The sequence below is a fragment of the Leuciscus leuciscus genome, assembly GCF_965113295.1.
Source record: "Leuciscus leuciscus genome assembly, chromosome: 23".
NCBI classification, from domain to species: Eukaryota; Metazoa; Chordata; class Actinopteri; order Cypriniformes; family Leuciscidae; genus Leuciscus; species Leuciscus leuciscus.
The window spans coordinates 14,676,109-14,699,542 of NC_138747.1; the positions used below are offsets into that span (position 1 = coordinate 14,676,109).

The window sequence follows — 23,434 nt, forward strand, 5'->3', positions numbered from 1 at the left end:
GCGCCAGGAAAGTAGGCTGCGTCATCTTCTTGCAGAATGAAGATGAGATGTTCTCCGTTTAAATCAATTACATCAACATATTGCGGCCAATACCAGTGCATCTGTCGGCCAACATATTAAATACCCACTCATGCACTGTATCCGCGTACGCAGTCTATGAACGTATGAGCGCGCTTGCCAGCTGAAATGAAGGGAGAGCAGTGACAGTGATGCAGATGGAACGGTGTGATGGGAGCGTTTGCGTGACTGAGGAGGAGAGCGTCTGAATGTGGGGAGGGAGAGACGTGAGATTTTGTTCTGTGCGCATGCAACATCAGCATCTGTGAGACAGCCACTGTCGTCTACTGAGCCAAGAGAACCAGAAGAAAAGGGCAGCTTCCAGTGGACCAAATTCTTGGGCTCTGTTTAGACACGCATCCAACTCAAATCCATCTCGTTTTTTTTTTTGTAGTCTAAACAGCAGGAAACCAGCCAAAATCGTATGTTTACAAACCCCGTTTCAAACTACATCCTTATGATATCATGATGGACATAAGCAGAGACAATATTTTCTGTTTTCCATCAGCTCTGACAGCTCCTCTCAGTAGTTTATGCGAAAGTCTATTCGCATTGTGCTGATGCTTACATCGTTACTATAGCAACCAATGTAGATACAGTAGATACTGACTATGCTGTCTGAACAAACTAGCAAGATGACAGTGAAGAGAGTCGATTGAAAGGATAGGATTTGAAAACCAAAATGTATACGTGTCCAGTGTGAATAAAGCGGTTGATTTCTTAAAGGGATAGTTCACCCAAAAATGTCTCTGTCATCCTTTACTCACCTTCATGTCATTTCAAACTTGTATGACTTTCTTTCTTCAATGAAACAATGAAAATATGTTTTGAGAATTTTATTTTATTTTTTTTATTTTTTTGTCCATACAACAGAAGTAAATGAGAACCAAACATTACCATGTTTACTCCAAATATCTAATGTTGTGTTCCACAGAAGAAGAAATAAAGTAAACGTAAATGAGTAACTGATAAGAGTAAAGGATAATAGAATTATTATCCTTGTGTGAATTAATCCTTTAAAATCCCTCTGTGGTGAAAATCAAGCTTTTAATGTTGTTTATATGTCTATGTGGTGTTTTTAATATGCTTTAAGATAAACCATGTACACATTCATAAGTCAACATTATTAATGAGTATTTTCTCCTTAAAACTGCAGTGAACCAAAGACAGTCTCAAAAACACGGTTTGAAATCGCTGGTGTTTCTGACGTCACAAACTACCTTGTAACCAATCACGTCAACGAGTGGATCTCTGAGCTGGTGCGAGTGAGTGGAGGCGGGGCTAATTTGCATAAACTTTTAGATATGGAATTAAGGGAAGGTGAGTTAAGGGATAAAACGATTGAATACAGGGGGACTTTAAGTAACAATTTTCACAAAGTAACAGTCATTAACAAACATACAAATTATGACAGTAGTAAAATTTAAGTAAATGTATACGTCAAGTCTCCTATTTTTTAAAAAAGTAGTCATAACTACAGTCCTAAAAAAGCAGACAAAAAAGCTATTTATATTTTTTTAATATTTTGTTCATTTAATTAATTATTATATTATATAAGTAATTGAACAATATTATTGTTTTGTATAGATTTATAAATGAATAATAAAAATAATGAAAAAGTATACCATAAATAAATATAATTAACACTTAATTTAATACATGAAACATACTTAATAAAAAATTCCATAATGAATTTAAATAATTAATATAAATAATTAAATAAAGTGCCAATTAATATTAAAAACAATCATTTATTAAATTAAATTAAATTAAAATAGTGAAAATGTAGCTATCATAGTCATGTTTTGTTTAGTTTAGTTCTGTATGTGTTCTTGTTAGTTTCCATGGCTATACACATTAGTTATCATTAAGTTCAGCTGTTCCTGTTTAGTTCCCTCATTTAACCTGCTTACTGTTTTGTTTACTCATTGTTCTGTGTCGTCTAAAGTTAGTGGTTGTGTTCCATGCAATTCTCCTGTTTGTTTCGAGTATTATTTAATTAAAGTCTGTTTTCCTTGGATTATTCTTGTCATATATACTGCTACTCCTGACAGTAGCAGTGAATATTTTCACAAAATAATTCAATCACACTTTAGTATAGGGTCCAGTTCTCACAATTAACTAACCATTAACGACTTTTGCCTCAATAAACTCCTAATTATTGCTTATTAATAGTTAGTAAGGTAGTTGTTAAGTTTAGGTATTGGCTAGGATTAAGTGATGCATAATATTGTCATGTAGAATAAGGCATTAATATGTGCTTTATAAGTACTAATAAACAGGCAATATCCTAGTAATATGCATGTTAATAAGCAGCTAGTTAGTAGTGAGAATTGGACCCTGAACTAAAGTGTTACCAAATATTTTAATACAAAAGGAGGATGTAAAATACTGTACAGGGACTTCTGATGTTCACTTTTATGACTTACATAAACTTCCTCGTAGGGTATGTTTTAACAATACCTGAGTTTCACAAAAACAATAGGTTTTTGTCAAACTTTATTGGAAAAGCTATACCATTGCTGTTAAAAAAATTATTTGAAGTGGAAGCAGTAGCTTTTTCTAGAACAATAAAAGTAAAACCGTTCATGACAGCTTGATGTTAAATGTCGTTGTAGTCTGTATTGTATGTTTACACAATGAAAGAAGGTCCGCGCCAAAACATAAAACGGAACTCAATACATTAATCCGCAATATAAAGCTTTAGTTTTCTTTTGACTGACAGACAATTTGTTTAGGTGGAGAGCGTCTCTTGTTGAACAAAAGCAGCAAAGCAGAAGTTTGAACCTGAAGTATGACTTACTTCAGAAAACCTGACAGGAATGTAAAGTGTAGAGTTTCAAGCGTGTGTGTGACGTGCCAGCCGTCTGAGCCGTGAGAACAGAGCTTGCTCTCTCAATGCTTTGAGTCAGTGGAATATAATTTAGTTTATGAAAAGCTCTCTCTTTCACACTCCCAATCCTTTTTTTTTTACGTCTTAACAGGCATGTGTGATACCACCTAAGCATCTAATAAACGGGGCTTGTTCCTATTCCTCCTATCTAGAGAGAAAGGAGAAAAAGGGACAGACTGGCGGTAATGAAAATGGTTTCCCTTTTGTTCTTTGACTGTGAACAGGAGCAGAAAGGTTGTAATTTAACTGCTGGGATTGCCATGAAGACATTGGATGTAATAATGGCTTTTGCTATCTAATTTGTGTAGGGATTTGCCTGGACACAGTTGATCTCCATAGGCCTTAATGCTACACCGCCTCTGAGAGAGAGAGAGAGAGAGAGAGAGAGAGAGAGAGAGAGAGAGAGAGAGAGAGAGAGAGAGAGAGAGAGAGAGAGAGAGAGAGAGAGAGAGAGAGAGAATGAGAGGTGTGTTAAAACAGCAGATATAGTGAAAGTATTCGGTGTAGAGTTTAAATTGACTCTTTACCCTTTCTATTTAAGGACATGACATACACAATGCAAACGGTTACAACCTGAGAAGACGTAGACAAGCTTTCAGCAAAAATTCAGAGTTAAGGTCATTAAAAGTTCACGATCAAAACTGAATCACAGCAGTAAATTTGAATTTCAGCCTTTGGGTGATATATGCATCATCAGATAAGTTCTATATTAATGTTGCTTGCAATTCCGATGTTGCTTGGCAACCACAAACAGCCTGCAGTCAGGCTAATGAACTATATCACTTGACATGGAGATTTGTTTATTGTAATTATTATCCATAAGAAACCATTCTAATTCTTTATTATTGTAAGTATTCTTATTAAAGTAATACATTTAGTTAATTATTGGCTTTCTTTATAGTTGCTGTAACCACTTTATGCTGCTCAAATGCCCAAATGGTTGTAGTCGTGCCTAAAAACACCTGCCTTTAAACCACTTTAAAGGGTAATTTGAGAAATCAAGTTATCTTTGATCATTTGACATTCATCACTGTACTATAAAAAATACTGTTCAATCAATATTGCACAATCAATCTCTTATTTAAGGTCTGTTTGCACTGTTAGTGATGATGAAAGCAAGTTTAAGTTGCTGCCTTAAACTTTTAAAGCTGCAGTCCGCAGTTTTTCCTCTTTGTCGCCATCTCTATTTGAAATCTGCAATTGCAGTTATTTGCGGAATTATTAACTTTACGTGCGTTGTGCCTCGGCATGGCACAGCGCGGATGAATCCAATGTTTTGAGGAGAATGTGCCCTTCCAATATTTGTCCTTGTTTTCACATTGTTGCAGTCTTTTTTTCTCCGAAGTCCGAAGTCTTTTGCGTTTTACAACGGGTGAATCTCCAGTTGTAACTGGTGATTGTCGTTTTAACCTTTCTGGATCCGCCATCAAATTGCTAAGTTTAATTATATCAAGTGCTGTGAGAAAAGGCTATAAATCTCCACCACCAACATCCTCACACACGCAACATAGCCTACTAGCCGAGACTCCCTATGTGTACAGATGTGACGTAATGACGCAAAGACATGCTCGAATTTCCCGCGGAAATCCACCAGTACCACTGGAATTAAAAACATGATTACAAGCTTACCATTTTGAATCAAGCTACGGCAAGCAGATAGTTTTGAACACTGGCTGGTTATGTACTTGCTCAAAAAACTATTTGGGATAATTTTTAACCCCAAAAAGTTACGGACTGCAGATTTAAGTATAGTCAACTTGGATGTTTAAGTCATTTTAACTTAAATTACATTAAACTGGCTTAAAAATAAGTTGAATCTTGTATAGCTTATCAAAAAATTTGAAAGTTGTTTAGCTTATTTTGATTAGTTGAATCAATGTAAAAACTTATCCATCATATCATTTTTTTACATTGTTATGGTTAGATCATTGAATTTCTGCACTCAACAGACTGTTATCGGATACAGTGCTCAGCACTGAAACCTTTTTTGCATTCGGAGTAGATCTAAATACAATGCTGATCAGCACTTTATACAATTAGTGATGCTCTGCAGCTGTAATACTGAAAATGTAGTAAAAGTTTTCAAAAGAGTTCTACATATTCCAAAAAGATGTTACCTATTCATAGCAGTCCTAGGCCCTGTCCCAAATGGCACACTCCGGACTTGTGGACTTCCTCAGAGTCCACACATTGGTGACGTCATGTAGTGCAGACCTATAGGGCCCTTGGCGCGAGTCCACGAGGGCGCATTGAGAGGTATTTTTGGGACAGACTCGCTCGGCATGCCGGAAATAACGGTCTGGTTGTTATTGGACAGGAGAAATCAAATTTTTTGCGCTCCGACGTCTTATCTGCGCATGTCCACTACACAGCCTAATTTTACAGTTCTATATTTTGATATTATGCATATCACCTGGGCATTAGACAATAGATAAATCATGCTGATTTAAATGATGTATACAGTTGTACATAATAATACATAATGTTCCATTTGAACTAAGATTACAATTTTAAAACATAATTTAAACATATTTTTTTCAATTTACAGGTTTCAATATTCATACTATGTTTACATATGACTCAGTAAAGAACTGCCATTCGGTTCTATTTATTTAATGAATCATAATGCGATCGTATTATTAAACACGCTATTATTATGTTTGAGACATCAACCACTGGTCGATGACCATAATGTTTGTATAAACTGTAGGTAACAACTGGTAAAATGTACATTTAGGTCATAAAAACAGTAATATTTTCTTCTCAGCCATGTCAACAATTATCCGTGAGTGAAATCTCCTCCCATCTGTTGTCTGATTGGCCTTTCGCAAGGATTCCTGGGTAGTTAAAGTGCGTGGAGCCTGCATCTATGCGGGCTTCGTGGAAGACCGCTTCAAGGGTACAAAGGGGGCGCTGCTGAGCACACTTCAGAGCGGTAAAATGCTGAATGGGACGGCCTACGGACTCGTAGACTCAGCGAGCACGCGCAATTCAAGTCCACGAGACCGAAAGTCCGCATGAAGTGCGCCATTTGGGACAGGGCCCTAGACTGCTTTCACTCTAGCACTTTTAGTGCACACTGGGATTTGATTGGATTCTAGAGTTCGGTTTGTTTGGATGATATGAACGCTGTTTTACGATCTCGGGTGCGCACCCGAGAACCTTTCCCGAGTCCATTTAAAAATGGTGGTCTGGGTACAGTTCATGTAAACTGAGATTCTGTTTTGTGAAGTTTTGAGTTTTGAGTTTTTTTTTAAATAAAGCTGCTGCTAAAATCAACTAAAATCAAAACAGAAAATATAAAAAAATAAAATCGATTTCAAAATGCGAACCATATAATATAATATTAATACTAAAATAACACAATTAGAGTAGAAAATGGCTTTTTGTTTCTTAATTATGGCACATTTAGTAAAAAAAAAAAAGAAAAATAAGAAATTACTTCAGAAAGCAATTCATGACCCCTTTAACACACATCATGGCTTATTGCATTATTTTATAATAAATTATATATACAGAATTTTAAATACAGAACTCTAAGCACGTAACTTTAAGTGTAACGACAGGAAAATATATTTCACAATCTCCAAGATCGAATGCACAAACATAACACTGGATGTTTGACCAAATTTAAAATTAGCAAAGAAAATAGGGCAGCTTTCAACTCCAGGGAAGCTGAAATAATTTGTGTGTGTGTGTGGGTCAGGTTTTGCCTACATTCTGTGGACCAAATGTGCCCCGAAGGATAGTAAAGCCTGAAATCACCTACACTAAGGGATAGGCCAACAATCCTGATGAGGAAAACGGCTTATTAAATTATTATTATCATTTTTTTTAATTCTGAAAGTTGGGTTTAAGGGGTAAAGTTAGGGGACAGAATTCACCATTATAGAAAAATGCATTTGTGTGTGATCAAATTTGGCTAATTAATTGTTTTGAATAACAGTCCACATGGCCGAGAGCCGTCAAGCCCAAAGCTGTCAGCTTGGACCACCGCATGAACAGGTGTAAGCTCTAAGGTAAAAACCAAAAGCTGTTCATCCATCAGTCTCATAGTTAAATAGTGTATTTTCCTTCCCTGTCCACCTCACTGCAGGACCTACGAACTACACATTTTTTTTAGCTCCTGGGCCCAGCTGAACTAACTGATAAGCCATAATGCAGTTTGCCACTGTTTTTCTAGTCTGGATGTGGAGCTTAAACTTGCAGCAGAGTAGATGTGCAGCTCTAGCGCAGCTGCGGCTCTGTGAAATGTACTTACCAGTGTGTTTCTTTGTATAATAAAAGACAAGTGTCATCGTCTTAAGTCTTTTCATCATAAGAACAACAAAGAGGAAGTGGAAGGTCTTCCATTTGTATGAAAACTAAATTAAAGTACAGTGTTGAATCACAAACTATAAATCTGTGTTCCTAAGTGACAGTTCACTGGTGGTAACCCTCTATCACACCATCTGCCATGCCTCCTGTGCTTATATATATGAGATTATTTCCTTAAGGAGCTTGCGATGCCAAAAGGACTGATGCTTTTAATTGGAACTCAAAAGCAGTGCAAACAAACACATGCAGATGGGTAAAAACGCACACACGCACGGACGCACGGGCGCACGCGCACGCGCACACACACACACGCACGCGCGCGCACACACACACACACACACACACACACACACTGGTGCTCTCGGAAAGCAGCAAGTTCTGTGATCCAGAGGCTGGCAACAGCTGTTGGCAAATAATGTGAGGTAATGTGTGACTCTTTAAAATCGTTAAAAAGGCAGTTCCCTAAATACTCAGTGTCAAACAATTAACCGAAACAAACTATGTTATACGATACTGAGAAGCTATTTAAAGAATTTATACTCGCTGGTCCCTGATTAACTAAGATCCCAAAAAAGGGTGTTCATTTGCTTGTGAAATCTATCAAACATATTTGCATAATTGACTTACTTAAAAAAAAAAAAAAAAAAAGTATAATAAATTTCTGTTCGCACTATGTATTCTCAATTCTGCCTAAATAACAGCATAGTGCACAACACCAATCACACTAATACCTGCTGTATTAATTCATAATAATTTGTTCACACAGTCACCGCTTCTAAAATTACTTTCAGGATTTATAAATCCTGTGCGATAAATCCTGTGCCATTTAATCCATTTGCACTGACACCGGTCTTCATTTTGCATGTTTGAATGCACACCACAAATTACATTTTCATTAAACCCACAAAAATCCCATAAGACAACCCACTTCATGTGTTTGAAAGACACAATCCTCAATAAACTTCATAAAAAATGTATCAAAAAACTTTGAAACCATTTTTCGCAATCAAACCACCTCAAATAACCCCTTTTACATTATTTAGTATGTATATTATCCATTTTTCCTCCCTACATTGTAGATGAATTTTACTTCTGCTCTCATTGGGTTTATTTGGTCCTCACAATGTAGGCAAAACCTGACCCACACACACTTACACTTAAACACACTAAAACCTACCGTAATTGCAGAGGCAGCACCTGTCATATCATTGCCAATCTACAACCAGCATCTCTATCCCACAATGCTAACATGATTGTAAGGGTTTGGACAGTGCTTCCACCAGAGGCAGCCAAATTGGACGTTTCACCTCACTGCATGACTACTAGAGAGCCACTCCAATGGCGGACCTATTAGCAGGACAGATATAGCTCTCCTGGGAAGATGGCGAGAGAGAGAGAGAGAGAGAGAGAGAGAGTGAAAACCCAACAGAGGGTGGGATTTTACCCGGCGTTCTAAGTATGAACTGTATTTTTCTAGTTATCTGTCTTCATTTCTGTCAACTGGTTTTGGATCACACCCACATTAACCTCAGCTATTAAGTTCCTCTTATTCGCTCCTTAGCGCTGTATTAAAATCTAATACTCAAGACTAATGCATTTCCTACCATGGCATTTTTTTTAACATTATGACAGGCTAACAGGAGGGCCCATTTGAGACAGATATGCAGAATAAGAGGCTACGCCAAGTCCCCCGGGTGGCGGCATTCATTACTGTATTGTATTTAAAAAATACAACAGCGCTGAATAAGATATTGATCAAGCTGGGTGGACTGTGAAGCTGCCTGCAGAATGCAATAAAGCCGTAGAAATCATTCACTGCAATTGCAGCCAAAATTATGTTTTGATATATTACATGACTCCAAAAATCATTTCCTTATTTAGTTTTTCTAAATTACATATTACACACTTTTTAATCTTCCCCCTTTTTTCCATTTTTGAGAAATCAAGGAAGACATCTGTGTTTCATTTGTCTCTGTGAGTAAACTAAAAAGCAGCATTGTGTTGTCTGTCACTAAATGTGATGTTCTAGCCGATGTGCTTTGTGATTTGGCTGTTACACAGCTGAAGGTCCTCTTTCGCTATTTTTTCCCCGCCGTGCACCTGATGGGTTTGAACAATTTGCTCGGCTGGCAGAAAAAAGCATAATCAATCGGGAGATTACAGATAAAAGGCTTTAAATTCAGCCGACCAAGGCACTTTCTACTATAACAATTACACCTAGGCCTACCTCAGGTAGCGGCAATTAAACTGCGAGAGAGTGAGGGGGTAGAAAGAGTGAGAGAGAGACAAAGAATAGCAATGGACATATAGAATTTGCAGTGGAGGTGATTCAGGTGAAACAAGACACTCGTCGACCATATTGGTAATGCTTCTTGAGCAGCCATCGTTCAAAAGGTTGGGGTCAGTAAGATTTTTATTATTTTTATTTTTATTTTTTTCAAGAAATTAATCATTTTATTTAGCAAGTGTGATTTGACTATAAAAATAAATAAAACATTTTTTTTTACAAAAATTTGCAGTTGCTTTGAAATATTGACCGTTCTATTTATCAAAGAATCTTGAAATTTTAGTTTTGTTTTCCACAACAATATTAAGCAGCGCAACAATTTTCAACATTGATAACAATAAAACATTTCTTGAGCACCAAATCAGTATATTAGAAGGATTTCTGAAGGATCATGTGACACTGAAGACTGGAGTAATGATGCTGAAAATTCAGCTTTTTCATTACAAGAATAAATTATACTTTAAATGATATTCAAATATAAAACTGTTATTTTAAATTGTAATATTATTTCACAGTATTACAGTTCTTACTGTATTGTTTGATCAAATAAATGCATCCTTCATACAAACTTCACACAAAGAACCCAACTTTGGGCTCCAAGAACTTTGGAATGGTATTTTTTATTACATTTTTAATTTTAGATATTAAAATAAATTATATATATATATATATATATATTTTTTTTTTTTGTTGCATTTTTCAGGTTGGCCCACCTAATGCACAGTCAAAAAGACAATTAGCTCCTTTTAACTGATAGGCTGGACTTCTAGCCACAAAGTGCATTGCGATTTCTCCCGTTCTTTTTTATAGGAATGGTCTGTTCTAGGGCTGGACGATATGACCTCAAATCAATTGAACATTTGACCTTAATTACGATTAATGAACAACTATTTTGTTTTTTTGGTTCTTTGGATGCGTTCGTGTGCCACAATAGTTCAGCGCAATAGTTCAATAATGATACAAATCCGATGGTCTAAAATTGCTTCAATGTTCAAACTGGCAAGCCTTAAAAACACATACAATTGGCAAAGTTAAGTGAAGACGCACGCGAAAGTGATCTGGCTTCAAGGCTCGCGTGTTGTCAGAGACATGACACGGCTCGGCTCTCTGTGTCACAGAAAACAGCTCGCGAGCACTGAAGTGAGATGTTTTCCATACTGTTGTTGAATGGTGTAAAATCGCTTGAATGTTCAAACTGGCAAGCCTTTAAACACGTACAATTGACAAACCTGAATTTCGGTTTTAATTACATTTGAATTAATCGTCCAGCCCTAGTCTGTCCTCTCCTTTGTATACTATTTCTGGCCTCAAAGACAGGCCTAGAAACCATCTGGTCTAGCAAGCCAAAAATAAACAAAAGCCTCCCCATTTCAGCAAACATACACAGTGAGTTTATACCAAACAAACCACCAAAGATAAAGTCCCAAAATACAAGAGCAATGGTAATGAAAGGACGAACTGAAACTTGTTTGAGAAAAAGAAGATGTAGAGAAAATCTCCCGGATTCTCTTTAGTAATGAGGTGCGCATAAGCTGTAAAGCAATCTGTCATCAAAACCACAGAGTTCAGCCAGTCCCACACAAAGGCCAAGGACACAGAGTTCTCCTTCATTCACTCTTTCATCTTCATTCCTCCATCTCTCTAACACTCACCTCCTTTGCTGCTTTCATTCCTTTAGTTTAAGCCATCAACCGGTATTCATGGTGAAGAATGAAGGGGCGCAGTGAACAGAGAGAACTAGAGTAACATTCAGCAAAAACACTCATATAAAGTATTGACTTGTGTGTATGCAGAGCCAGCATGTCCTATAGGTGATACAGGACGTCGGCTACGGCCTTGACATGACGGAGGAGGAATTGTAAGACAGTCTGGAATAAATGAGTAATCACGACGCCGAATGCAAAAACTCTTATCAAGTAAACCACACTGAAGATGTTAAACTCCAACTATAAAGACACAAAGAGGTCAGAGGTCACCAAGGCTGCATTTATTTGATTAAAAATACAGTTAAAATACATTTAACAAAATAACTGTTTTCTTTTTTATAATAATTTAAATGTAATTTATTTATGTTATGGCACATTACTCCAGTCTTCAAAAATCATTTTAATATGCTAAACTCTAATATATAAATTTGCTGCTCAAGAGCCACTTCTTAATATTATCAATGTTGAAAATTGTGAGAATGTTTTTCAGGATTATATAATGAATATAAAGTTCCAAAGAACAGGATTTATTTTAAATATACTTGTTATATTAAAAATATCTCTACAGTCACTTAATGCATCCTCACTGAATAAAAGTATTAAATTCTTCTTTTTAAAAAAATATTACTGACCAAAACCTATTGAATGTAATTATGCCTTATTTAATGTTTTATTTTTATTTTATAAAAAAATGTTCCCTCTACTTTGCCGTTCCTGTTTTAATTTGTCCAAACCCATTTTATTTTTCTGATTACATTGCTGTATGATAACAATAGTTTAAACACATAGTTATGTACAGTTACTGTGTGTAGAGTCCTTTTTCATGACCTAAATTTAGGCCTTTCAAATCTAAAGGTCTGTGTGCACATGCAGTACGTATCCCTGTATATACAGATGTATATACGAACATCTACAGTACATTGTATTTAGCCACTTATACCTGAAGTTTTGCATATGTGTGTGTCGTGAGGTATGCATATGTGTGTGTCGGCACCTCAGGTCTAGCCACTTTGAGTCACGGTCATGGCTCTCGACAGGACGGGAGAGTGTGTTTGTGCGAACGCATTCATGTAAGGCAGCCGGAGGAATAATGTCTGCTGTCTAAACAGTGACCGTCACCATTACTGTTGTCAAGATGATGTCGTCAACATATTTCTACATCGCTTCAACCAGATGGCCCTTTCTTTTGTTTGCACTAACACCACCCAAACACAATAAAACAAGCATTAAATACTAAAATAAAGAAGTTCCCCGGTCCGCAGAGAGTTTTCGCATCCTTTACAAGCTATTCAAAGTGCTTGCATGAGCCATATTATTATCCATTATGGTGCATTTGCAGAAATCTTGAAGGGCTGCACACTATTTGTACCAGCTTACCGTCTGACAAAAGATCACTGGCAAAAAAAAGTAAAATGTGCTGGCCTGGAAATACAGACCCTGCTGGCCTGCACATATCATATTCTCGCGCAAAGTGCAGAGTAAACGAAAAAACTCAACCCAGTGCCACATCTTGTTTCCACAAAGCATTGTGGGCGAGTGTGCTTTGAGTGCAAAACATATACAGCTCGAGTTTAGGACAGGACTGCCCTTTAAGCGCAGACTCTGCAAGGCTTTTTTCACCCTCCTTTCTGATCGCTCTCTTTCCCTTCGTCTCTAAACGAATGTAGAAATGATCAGCGCAGGTGTTATTTTCCAGTGGCCCTAGCAGCTCTGCAGGTGGACTATATGCTTGTCACGCAGTCCATTATATCCAGCACATGCGCAATGCTTCCAATGAGGCTCTATAACAGCATCAATTCAATAGCAAAAACATAAAATTTAAAAACTGCCCCCCCACGGAGTCAAATGTACATGAAAAAGAGGTCTGTCTATACAGAGACTCCCAGGGAAGCGCCTCATCTTTGACAAACAGCCAGTGGAACCGCAAGGGGTGATTGACCGAGTCGAGAATGATTGAACGAGCATGCTGGGAAAATGTGCCGGCTCTGAAACTCCGAACAGATCCGAGGGAGCAGAGGTGAATCTTCTGTAATCACTAACAAAGATTGGGTTCTTCATGTCAGTCAACAGACCTGAAAGGACGCAATGTAAATTTCATAAAAAAAAAAGATGTACATCTGCTGCCGCAGCGATGCTCCGGTCGGATGGAGTCACGAGCGTTTGTGGACCAACATTGAGAAACAATAATCACATTTGAGATCTGGCACATTCAGAGTCATGCAGAGCTGTTTCAGGGAACATATTTCTCAAGTACTCACCATGGCCAGATGACAGCAGGGTATCTACAAGTGAGAGAAAACAGAGAAATGGTTAGAAGAAGAAAACAACTTTTATACACAACATAGATATTAGCAAGTAGTACAATCAATAGACAGGATTCAGCACAACAAACCTTGGAAATATGTACATATAAGGTTTAACATAACACTTTAAGACACTAGTATTCGATTTCCCATTGTGCTATTATGGCTGACCGATTGAGTCATTAAGCCAATAAATTCAAAAACATTGATTCATTCAAGTCAAGTAATTTTAAATGAACGTATTTTAAATTTTAAATGAAGTCATTCAAACCTTTATTCAACCAATTTGTTGAAACACACTGAAACATTTGTTTAAAAAAATCAAATGATTGTATTTATAAGTCTTTTGAATCATTCATTCAATCAATTAAATCAAACATAGTGATTGATTGAAATGACTGTAAATATGAGTCACTGAATAATTCATTCAACCAATTTGTTCAAACACATTGATTAATATAGGAATTAATCAAAAAACGGTCTTTATTAGTCTTTTGAATCATTCATTAAACCGATTTGTTCAAAAACTGTGATTCATTCAAATGACTGTAAATAAGTGAGCCACTGAGTCGTTCATTCAACCAACGCATAAAAATAAATGAAAGATTTATTAAAATGACTGTAAATTTAAGAGAGTTGTTGAGTAATTCAATCAAATGATTTCTTCAAAAACAGATTCATTCAAGTGACTGTTAATATTAGTTATTAAATCGTTCATTTAACCAATTTGTTCAAGCACATCTATTTGTTGAAAAATGAATCAAGTGACTGTCTTTATGAGTAAGTTAAATGAAACACTTGGAGTCGCAAAAAGTTGATTCTGCTTTGGCTTTGTTTGGAACAATCTTTTGTTAGAGAAGCAAAACTACACAAAGTAACTAGCAACATTTATAGTTTTATTAAACCAGTAATATTAACTTCTTGCCAAATCACAGCCGATATTAAGATTAGCACTCTTGCTTGTGTGATATTGCTTAAGAGTATAATACTAACAACTGAGAATAACCCTGCCCTTGAATGCTCAAACAGCTCTTCCAAGGCTTTCCCCTTTAATTTCTGTTGTATATTTTCAGAGTTCCACTTCACTCTCTATGCAAAATAGGAAAGGGGAATTGAATTTTCAACCAGCCGGCTCAAATGACTACATCTTCTTTGGGTTGAAATAAAGTTTTGTCTCAAAGTTCATGCATTACTTCACCTGCGAGTCCGCAATCCATGTTTCAAAACTTCTGCATGTGGAAAATCACACACAGGACAACATCCAGAGTGCTGTAGGTCTTCCAAACAATGTTCCTTTATTCTACATGAATAACAATTTCTCATTTATTCAGCATCTCATCCCCCACTGCTGCGAATTCAGGCAGTTCCTCTCTCCTCCCCAAGGCTTCACGCAGACTCATTGGCACACAATCTGGGCATTTTGGCATGGATACAGACTCTAACGCTGTGTCTGAACTCTCGCCCATGCCTAAACCTTGTAGCGCTCACCAGGAGATGACTAACAATCACTGTTACGATTTCAGACTCCCAGCACGTACGGGCCAGGCTTAGCCAACTGTAAAACATCAAGGAACTTGCTTCTACCCTGAAAGAAATCTTATACTTCCTTCATTTGAATAATGAACTAAGAAACGCTCTTTCGCTGATGATTCATTCGAGATGCAGACACACGTTTAGGTTCAATTAAGCAGCACCTGCCCGAAGAAAATAATTGTATAAAACATTTTCAGCATTCCAAGGACCCACTCAGCCTTTCCTGTCTAAACACTGTCTGTTCCCTTGAGTCACGAGCTCCCGTTATGTGTTTAAATCACTCTTGCTGGATGACTATGCATGCACTCTTTCATACATCTTCGAAATGGAAAGGTCATCGCAATTTATTCCTCTCTCTGAAAATACAGATTACTCCGTTTCTTATTCAATAGTGTTTTCGGTCAATGCCTGCATACAGCACGAAAAACCCAAAGTAAAGCCATTGTGAATGTTTCCTATGAACCATGCAGAATACAAGTTCTGCTTTACATCTCGGCACTCTTTGTATCAATGTGACAGGGCCTTGAGGTCTCCAAAGATCCTCTGCAACACATTACTGAGCACATTCTTGTAACATTACAGAGCCAGTATAATTAAAATTGTGCTAATGAACAGGCAAATGTACCAAAAAAAAATGAAAGTTTCATTTTAAGTGCAGAAGTAATGCTCAATTCTGCTGGGTCTTGTTAAAACAAGCAGAGGGAGACAAAATGAGAAAGAAGATGATGCAAAGAAATGTATCTACCAACAAAACACTCCCACAACAAAAACATGAATAATTCATTGCACAAATGGCAACAAACAATATTGCGTTCCACATGGATTTCTGTATTAATTGGAGTGAGCGTAGTGAGAAGTAGAAATTTCCATGTTCCTCCATGTCTTTCTCCCTACTGGAGAGAAAGCCGGAAAGTTGGCTTCATACAAATTAATTAGTTGTCTGATTATGAAAAACAACAATGGACTTTATTGTTTTTGTTTGTTTTGATTAATTATTACTAATGGGTTGCGTGCAGAATAACAATGAGGTAAAACGCTCTTGATTGCTTAAATAAGCAGAAGTGCACTGCTGAAGGTTTAGGTCGTCAAAAGCAGTGACGGCGAAAATGAACATAATTCTGGGGATTGTTTGCGTTATTTGAGCTTCTCTAGAGATGGAACATACATTGTTTAAATGTGTATCGTCACTATATTAATAGGAGATTTGAACCCGAACCTCTCACATCAGCACATGTGTTTGGATCCTTTTTCCAATTTGGATAATGTATTCAGCCACAAAAATCTCAACTGGATAAATGCCAAAGTCAGAGTGAAAAAATACAGTGTGTTTGCTTTTGTAAATTGCTGTTGTCTATTACTGAGTATTTGTGTGCAACAGGATTAAGCCAATAAATAATATACTTTACGCAAATATGCCAATGTAGACGCGACTGAACATATCATTGGACATACTAAACATGTGTTCTTGTGCTGGTGGAAATAAGCTTCAGTACTCAAGGGGGCAGTAGAGTTCCCTTCAAATGTCTTTGCAGCAAGTGGGAAGGAAGTCGACCGGAAGTTGAAGCCGGCCGCGTGCCACCATCTTGTAGCAGAACTTCACCTGCTGTTAGCATCCCATTGACTCCCATTCATTTTGGCGTCACTTTGACAGCGAATAACTTTACATCTGAGGCGTTTAAAGACTCCATTTGTCCATTATTTATTTCTAAAGAAACACGACAATGTATAAAATGCTCCATTACCTTGTAGCTTACGTTAAGGCCCCGTAAAAACAGTTTTTGTAAAAGTAGGCTAACGATTGCGTCATAACCACGCGACTCTCTGTCGCACAGTAGAGAGATTACCGTATTGACGGGAGGAGAAGCTCGCGGGCAATTGGGGAGACGTGGAGGCAAAATGACAAAATAATTCATCAGAATACCTAGCAAAAGTTTCTCCTGCTCCTAGCTCATGGACACCTCCTACTCACGATCTCCGTCTCGGCAAGATTCGGAAGGGAATGATTCAGATTTCTCATGCCACAGCCACTAGAAGACAGACGGGTTTCTCACGTCACATCTACGTCGTCAAGCTCTGTTTGAGTCTGCGTGTCAAGAACGGAAGTCCTAAAAAATCGCTGAAAATGGGCTTCACTTGCCTCAATTGAGTTCCAATGAGATGACTCTGTCCATTTCTTATACTGTCTATGCTTTGCAGCCACACTAAATCGTTACATCGGACCCTAACCATAACCTTAAACAGTATTATTATGTAGCTAGCTATATAAACGATACAATGTCAAATTTAAATAATTTGCAAAACAATCATTTTTGTCCGAACTATTGCTCTGACAGTATTTGACCCTGCCAACTGGCCATAGAAGAAAACATTTTGTTAATGTCTGAAATAGCGACTGTTGTGGCAACCCTAAAGGTTCAATTACATTCTATTGTCAATTGTGATATATGAAGCACAGCTCACACAGAAGTCCCTTTCAAATCAAGCAACTCTCTCTTGGTCAACACTGCGAATTCATGCGACAAAACTGGCGATGAGAAATCAGCCTAGGAAAATATTTCACCCTCAAAAAACAATCTAGGTCGTGTGAATTTCTATTGAAATCAATGGATTATGCCCACAAAAATTAAGAATTTTTGCACTTGCATTATATGCACTTTGCACTTGCATTATAAATTCCCAACTGACACATTTTGCATGAAAACATAGCATTTGCGTTCATGTACCTGCATGTAGTTTGTTTCTGGCCTTAGCCTGTTGAAAAGAAACAACATTGTGTATCACTATGTGTTTTGTTTTTAGATGTGTCTGAGCTGGTGTCCCCACCAGTCTTCTCAAAGGGATAGTTCACCCAAAAATGAAAATTCTGTCATCATTTACTCACTCTCAAGCTGTTCCACACCTGTATGAGTTTCTTTCTTCTGTTGAAGATATTTTGAAGAATGTGTTTAACCAAACAGTTAATGGTCCCCATTGACTTCCATAGTGTTTTTTCTCCATTCTATGGAAGTCAATGTGGCCCATCAACTGTTTTGTTGCCCACGTTCTTCAAAATAACTTATTTTATGTTCAACAGAAGAAATTGAGGGTGATTAAATGATGACAGAATTATCATTTGTGAGTGAACTATCACTTTAACTAGCCTAACCAGCACTGGTTTTGCTGGAGAACTCCAAGAAAATTCATGCTAGTTCTTTTTTTCCCCACAGGGTAGGCTTTATGTTATCTACAATATGTTGTAAACCCGGGAGAGTTTGATCTTGAGGATCTAGCTTTTGGATAATTCGAGGATAGAAGTGCAAACCATCTTCTGAACTGAAGTCCAAAGTGACCAAAGAATATCACTTTCAATCTAATAACCAGGCTCAGTAGGTCTAAAGCCTCCATGCATCATCTCATATCTCTAAACCTTTGCAGTTGTGGGCGCAGCCTCTCACTGTCATATGACACACCATAAAATAGGTAATATCCTGTAGGTGTGACATGGTTAAATCCGGCCGCGTGCAACCGTAGAGCAGATCAGAAGGATTTCACACATTCAGAGAGGTAATCGAAAAGAGTCTCCACAAACATACACACACACACACATGGCAGAGGTAACGGAACAACAGAGGGATGCACGTACAGCACAAACAGATTGTGAGGGTAATTCAATTTCCTGCTGCAGCACTGAGGCTCAAATGGTCTCCATCAACGGCTGGTTCTGTAATTTCCCCAGCTGGACTCTGACCTCGTCTCATGCATTCAAGAGATGCACCCGGGCCAGCACCGATACTCCAGCAAAATACTAAAGTACAGAACTAGCACTTACAGTAGAATGACGTGATAAGACAGCACACGCTCTGTTAAACCTGTTGTTGCTAAACAAAGGAAGATACACCCTTTACAACACAGTTAAAGGAATAGTGTTGAAAAAAGACCTGTGCGAAAGTGTAATACTAAAGCGCTGAATATTTGTAGCGGGGAATGGATGTACTACTGATGCATTATTTTATTTATTTTTTACCACATTTTCAAAGAGAGGCATGAGGAGGCAAATTCCTCACACTTTTTTTATTTGTATAAATAAATGAAATGTAAATGCATGCCCCAGTTACACTTAATGTTGTCACATTTTCCTGGTTAAATTAACATTACATGAAAATAAAATGTGTTTTCATTAACTATACAATGTAATGTTCTTTTTTAAAATTAAAACCAAGTATAAATCTCATCTAGTTAGTTATATTTATTCCAAAATAATAACTAACTGTAGTAACTTAAACATTATATTTTAGTTGTGAACTGATGTTCAGCTGTTCTTTTTAATAGTCATCTTATTTTCATCAGTCATCATGCTAAGCACTGTCACAGTTATGATGTATCTTTAATTTCCACAAGCTGGTTGCTCATTAAAAAAAACACATTCATCATGTTTTAGGCAATTTCAAGTATGATTTTGGCATGATATGAAGCAGTGATAAGTGGCCGAGTCATTTACTTACTTTTTAATTAGTCTTTTCCAGTAATGCCATCATTTTGTTCATTCAGACCAATTCGCAAACACGCACGAAAACAAGAGGCGGGATTTATCGCATTAACCAATCATATCCAATCATAGCGCGATGGAGGGATTGCCTCCACTCACGTGACTTTCCCCCATTCATTCTCAATTAACCCCCATCAAACTCACTAGACGCTTTAGGGGGTCTGTTAAAACTCAATTGGCTCAGGGGAGGCAAGAGAAGCGGACTGTGGGTGTCACTTTTGGATACTGTTACTGTCACATGCCTGTCCTGTCTTGTGCTGCACATGGGTGTTTTGTTATTTTGGGCCATGTGCTCGTGTCTATTGTCTAGCCCCTCCCATCTTGTTATTGGTTAATTTGTCCCACCTGTCTGTCTCGTTACCCTCCTTTGTTTGTTCCCCTATTTAGCCTCCTTGTGTTTGTAGTCTTGTGCTGGTTCGTTGTCCGAGTTTCCCCGATCCTGGAGTCCTGAGTTTTTGAGTTTTTGTACCTTGTCTGCATGTTACTAATACATTTCCTCTGCATCTGTATCCTCATCTCACGTTAACTGTTTCGTGACAGTTACTTTCGAAAAACAAGTAATTTATACTCTTTTTAACGTCACTTTTTGTAATATTTGCGTTGTATTATTTTTTGAATATGTGACCCTGGATCACAAAACCAGTCACAATTTGCACGGGTATATTTGTGGCAATAGCCAACAATACATTGTATGGGTCAACATTATCGATTTTTCTCTTATGCCAAAAATCATTAGGATATTAAGTAAAGATCATGTTCCATGAAGATATTTTGTAAATTTCCTACCGTAAATATAAAACATTTATTTTTGTGAGTGAATGCAGCACAATCATGAACATAAATGGACAACTTTAAAGGGGATTTTCTCAATGTTTTGATTTTTTTACACCCTCATTTTCCAGATTTTCATACATCAATGGAAAGCGTATTTATTCAACTTTCATAATGATGTATAAATGTCAATTTCAAAAAAATTACCCATGTGACTGGTTTTGTGGTCCAGGGTCACATATGAGTTATTTTCTCATACAATTTTTTAGAGGGGGCACTGCCTCCCTTGCCTCTCAGAGGAAATGCCCGAGAAAATGATATCTAGCAATTACGTTTAATACAACAGAACTCAGCAGTAATGCGATTAACAAGTTGAGTTATTAAAATATTAAAATAAATTTGTGCTGAAATATACATCACATACTAACATAACCTGTTTTAATCAGTAAGCTGCATAGAGACTATACTATTAAAAGCCTTATGGTCAAATTTGACATTGTGATTTTCAGCACAATGGCCTAACTAGACACAACTGGTGCTGATCCAGACTTTTGGATTCAATAACTTTTGCAAATTAAGAGAACATAGACGTCTGACCATATGGCTCGCTGATTTTTGGACGAAAGTAAGCATAAATTCTCGCAAAGCTAAGATGCTCATAATATGCCTGCTTTGTCAGGAGCAAATTAATGCACTGCTGGTAAGATATTATTCTTTTTTGGGTAAGAAACTGCTGATGAACAATATTTATGAGTAAATCAACTGAACCTCATGTTATTAAGTTTCATCTATGAATGCAATATCACGCTCCCTTAGTGCAGTTTTCAAGATCTAAGAAAAATGTGAGATAAGAGATACATTTTCTTGCATCAGTGTTGACTGGTGGCCAATACAGAAATGCTTTCCCCATCTCCTCGGGAGAAAATATTTGTATGTTTTGATGTCCGTACTGCACATCAACGCATTTTGGCAACACAAAATATTTCCACTCGTTTTTATATGTGCTTGCATGTTTGTTTTTATGAGAGTGTTCTATATGCGTATCATTGACTAATTAGAAATGAAGGGTAGTCAGCCACAGTTTGTGGCTAATCACTGTTGGTGCCAAACCAGCACTAACTGAGGCAGATTTTTGTGGTTTGTTTTTTTTAAATGCAGTGCCCTTTGTGCTGTTAAAGAATAGAGAGATGCAAATGCATCTGTGTTTGAAAGGTATTTTGGTAGATATGTCAGAAGAGAATAAGCTCAAAGAAACGGAGGTTAACACACGCATTTACACACACTGCAACACAAAATTCTCATGACTACCAACAGAGAGAGCTCTGCAAGGGTCAGTAGATTTTGTTACACATAGTCATTTAATTGTTTTTCACTCATTGCCTGCTGTTTTGACAAACGTAAAACAATTGGATGAGAGTCACTAGTGCTGCAGTTAAATATCTTGTGTTATTTTAAGTCACCTGGTAAAGTAAAGTGGATGATTTTGTATTTTTCCACTGCAAAACACCACTTACGCTGCTTTTAAATATAAAATAACCAAGGTTGGTATTTAAAACGTCTAGTTCCCCATTTAAAAAAGAAAAAAAAAGAGAACATTATTAGTATAATTATTTATAACTTTCTAATTATTATTATTATTATTATTATTATTATATATGACTGATAATAACAATAAACAAGCAAATATTATTACTTGACTTTCTAATTATCATTATTTTATTAAACAACAAAAACAACAACAACAAATAACAATGTATATATATATATATATATATATATATATATTTCATATTACATATATATTCTAATATATAGTGATGATGATAATTATAATAAACAAATAAATAAATAATAAGTAACACTAAGTTTTTTAAATCATTATTATTAAACATATATTCATATATATATATATATATATATATATATATATATTCATTCTATTTGTTTAATATAATTTAAATTATTATTATTATTATGTTATTAAACAACAATGTATAGCTATTTTATATTAAATATATTCTAATATATCTTAATTATAATAATAATTTATTTTTGTTTTTAAATACAGCTATTATTATTATTATTATTATTTCCGCCAGGACCACTATTGTCAAGACAATTGACAATAAGCATTCAGTTTGGATTGGCGGTATGGTTCTGTTCTGGGCAAGAACTCCCTGCGCATCCATGCAGCCTAGCATGGATAAGAGGGAGAGCAGCAATAACCCCCCTTAGGGTAAACAGAACAGAACCAACATGAATGTATTGCAGATATCATTAATGTCGATATTTTAATGTCCAACATATTTCGAGAATTTAGTCTGATTCAAAGGGGAATCAGAATGCCAAATCCTGACTGGACGAGAGGAGGAGCTGGGGATGGAGGAGGGTAATTCACTGCTGAAGGAGCTTATATATGGATGCTGTAATAGGCGTCGTATTCCTATAGGAAGACATGGATCAGCTGAGAGTCAGCTGATGTTTGCTTGACTAATGTGAGCTGATAGAGCTCCAGGTTAACTGTCATTGTAAGTACACTGTAAGGAAGCTTTACATTTATAATAAACGCATATACATAATTCAACATCACTATCACAAATGTATCATATTTGCTCATCAATATTAATTATAAGACATTACGTCTATTAGTAGTAACTGATTTTGCTGAAAGGCAGATGTTAAGTAAGCACATACTACAATTACAGCCCACCCTATTTATGTAATTGTGCCTTGTGAATTCAAGTGACGGCTCTGCGATTACCACTTACAGCGTGAACTGGCATTTTACACAGCCAGCAAAGCAAAACAAAACTCATAAAATATAATGTTCATCTTCCAAATCATGAAGCAATGGATGAACTTCTCAAATTGGGGAGGAAACAATCTCCCGGTTAAATTGGTTGCTAAGGTTGAAAGCCATTAAATCGGTTTTTGCTCAAAGTAAAACAATGACACGGTGTCTCTGCGGTGGGTATGTTTAGGGCCCACAGTCAGTAAACGATTGCACATACATGCATATTCAGTCTTATTTCTGCGTCTCAG

The 23,434-nt window shown here is 36.7% G+C and overlaps 1 protein-coding gene across 2 annotated transcripts in view; it reads right to left on the bottom strand.

The window, feature by feature from the left end:
- The window catches only part of cdh4 (cadherin 4, type 1, R-cadherin (retinal)), a 242,970-nt gene that overhangs the window by 130,729 nt on the left and 88,807 nt on the right, over positions 1-23,434 (bottom strand). For both annotated transcript variants that reach the window (XM_082156118.1, XM_082156117.1), the window contains exon 3: positions 13,519-13,542. In XM_082156118.1, the coding sequence (XP_082012244.1) occupies positions 13,519-13,542 (24 nt within the window). The remainder of the gene's footprint in view (positions 1-13,518; positions 13,543-23,434) is intronic.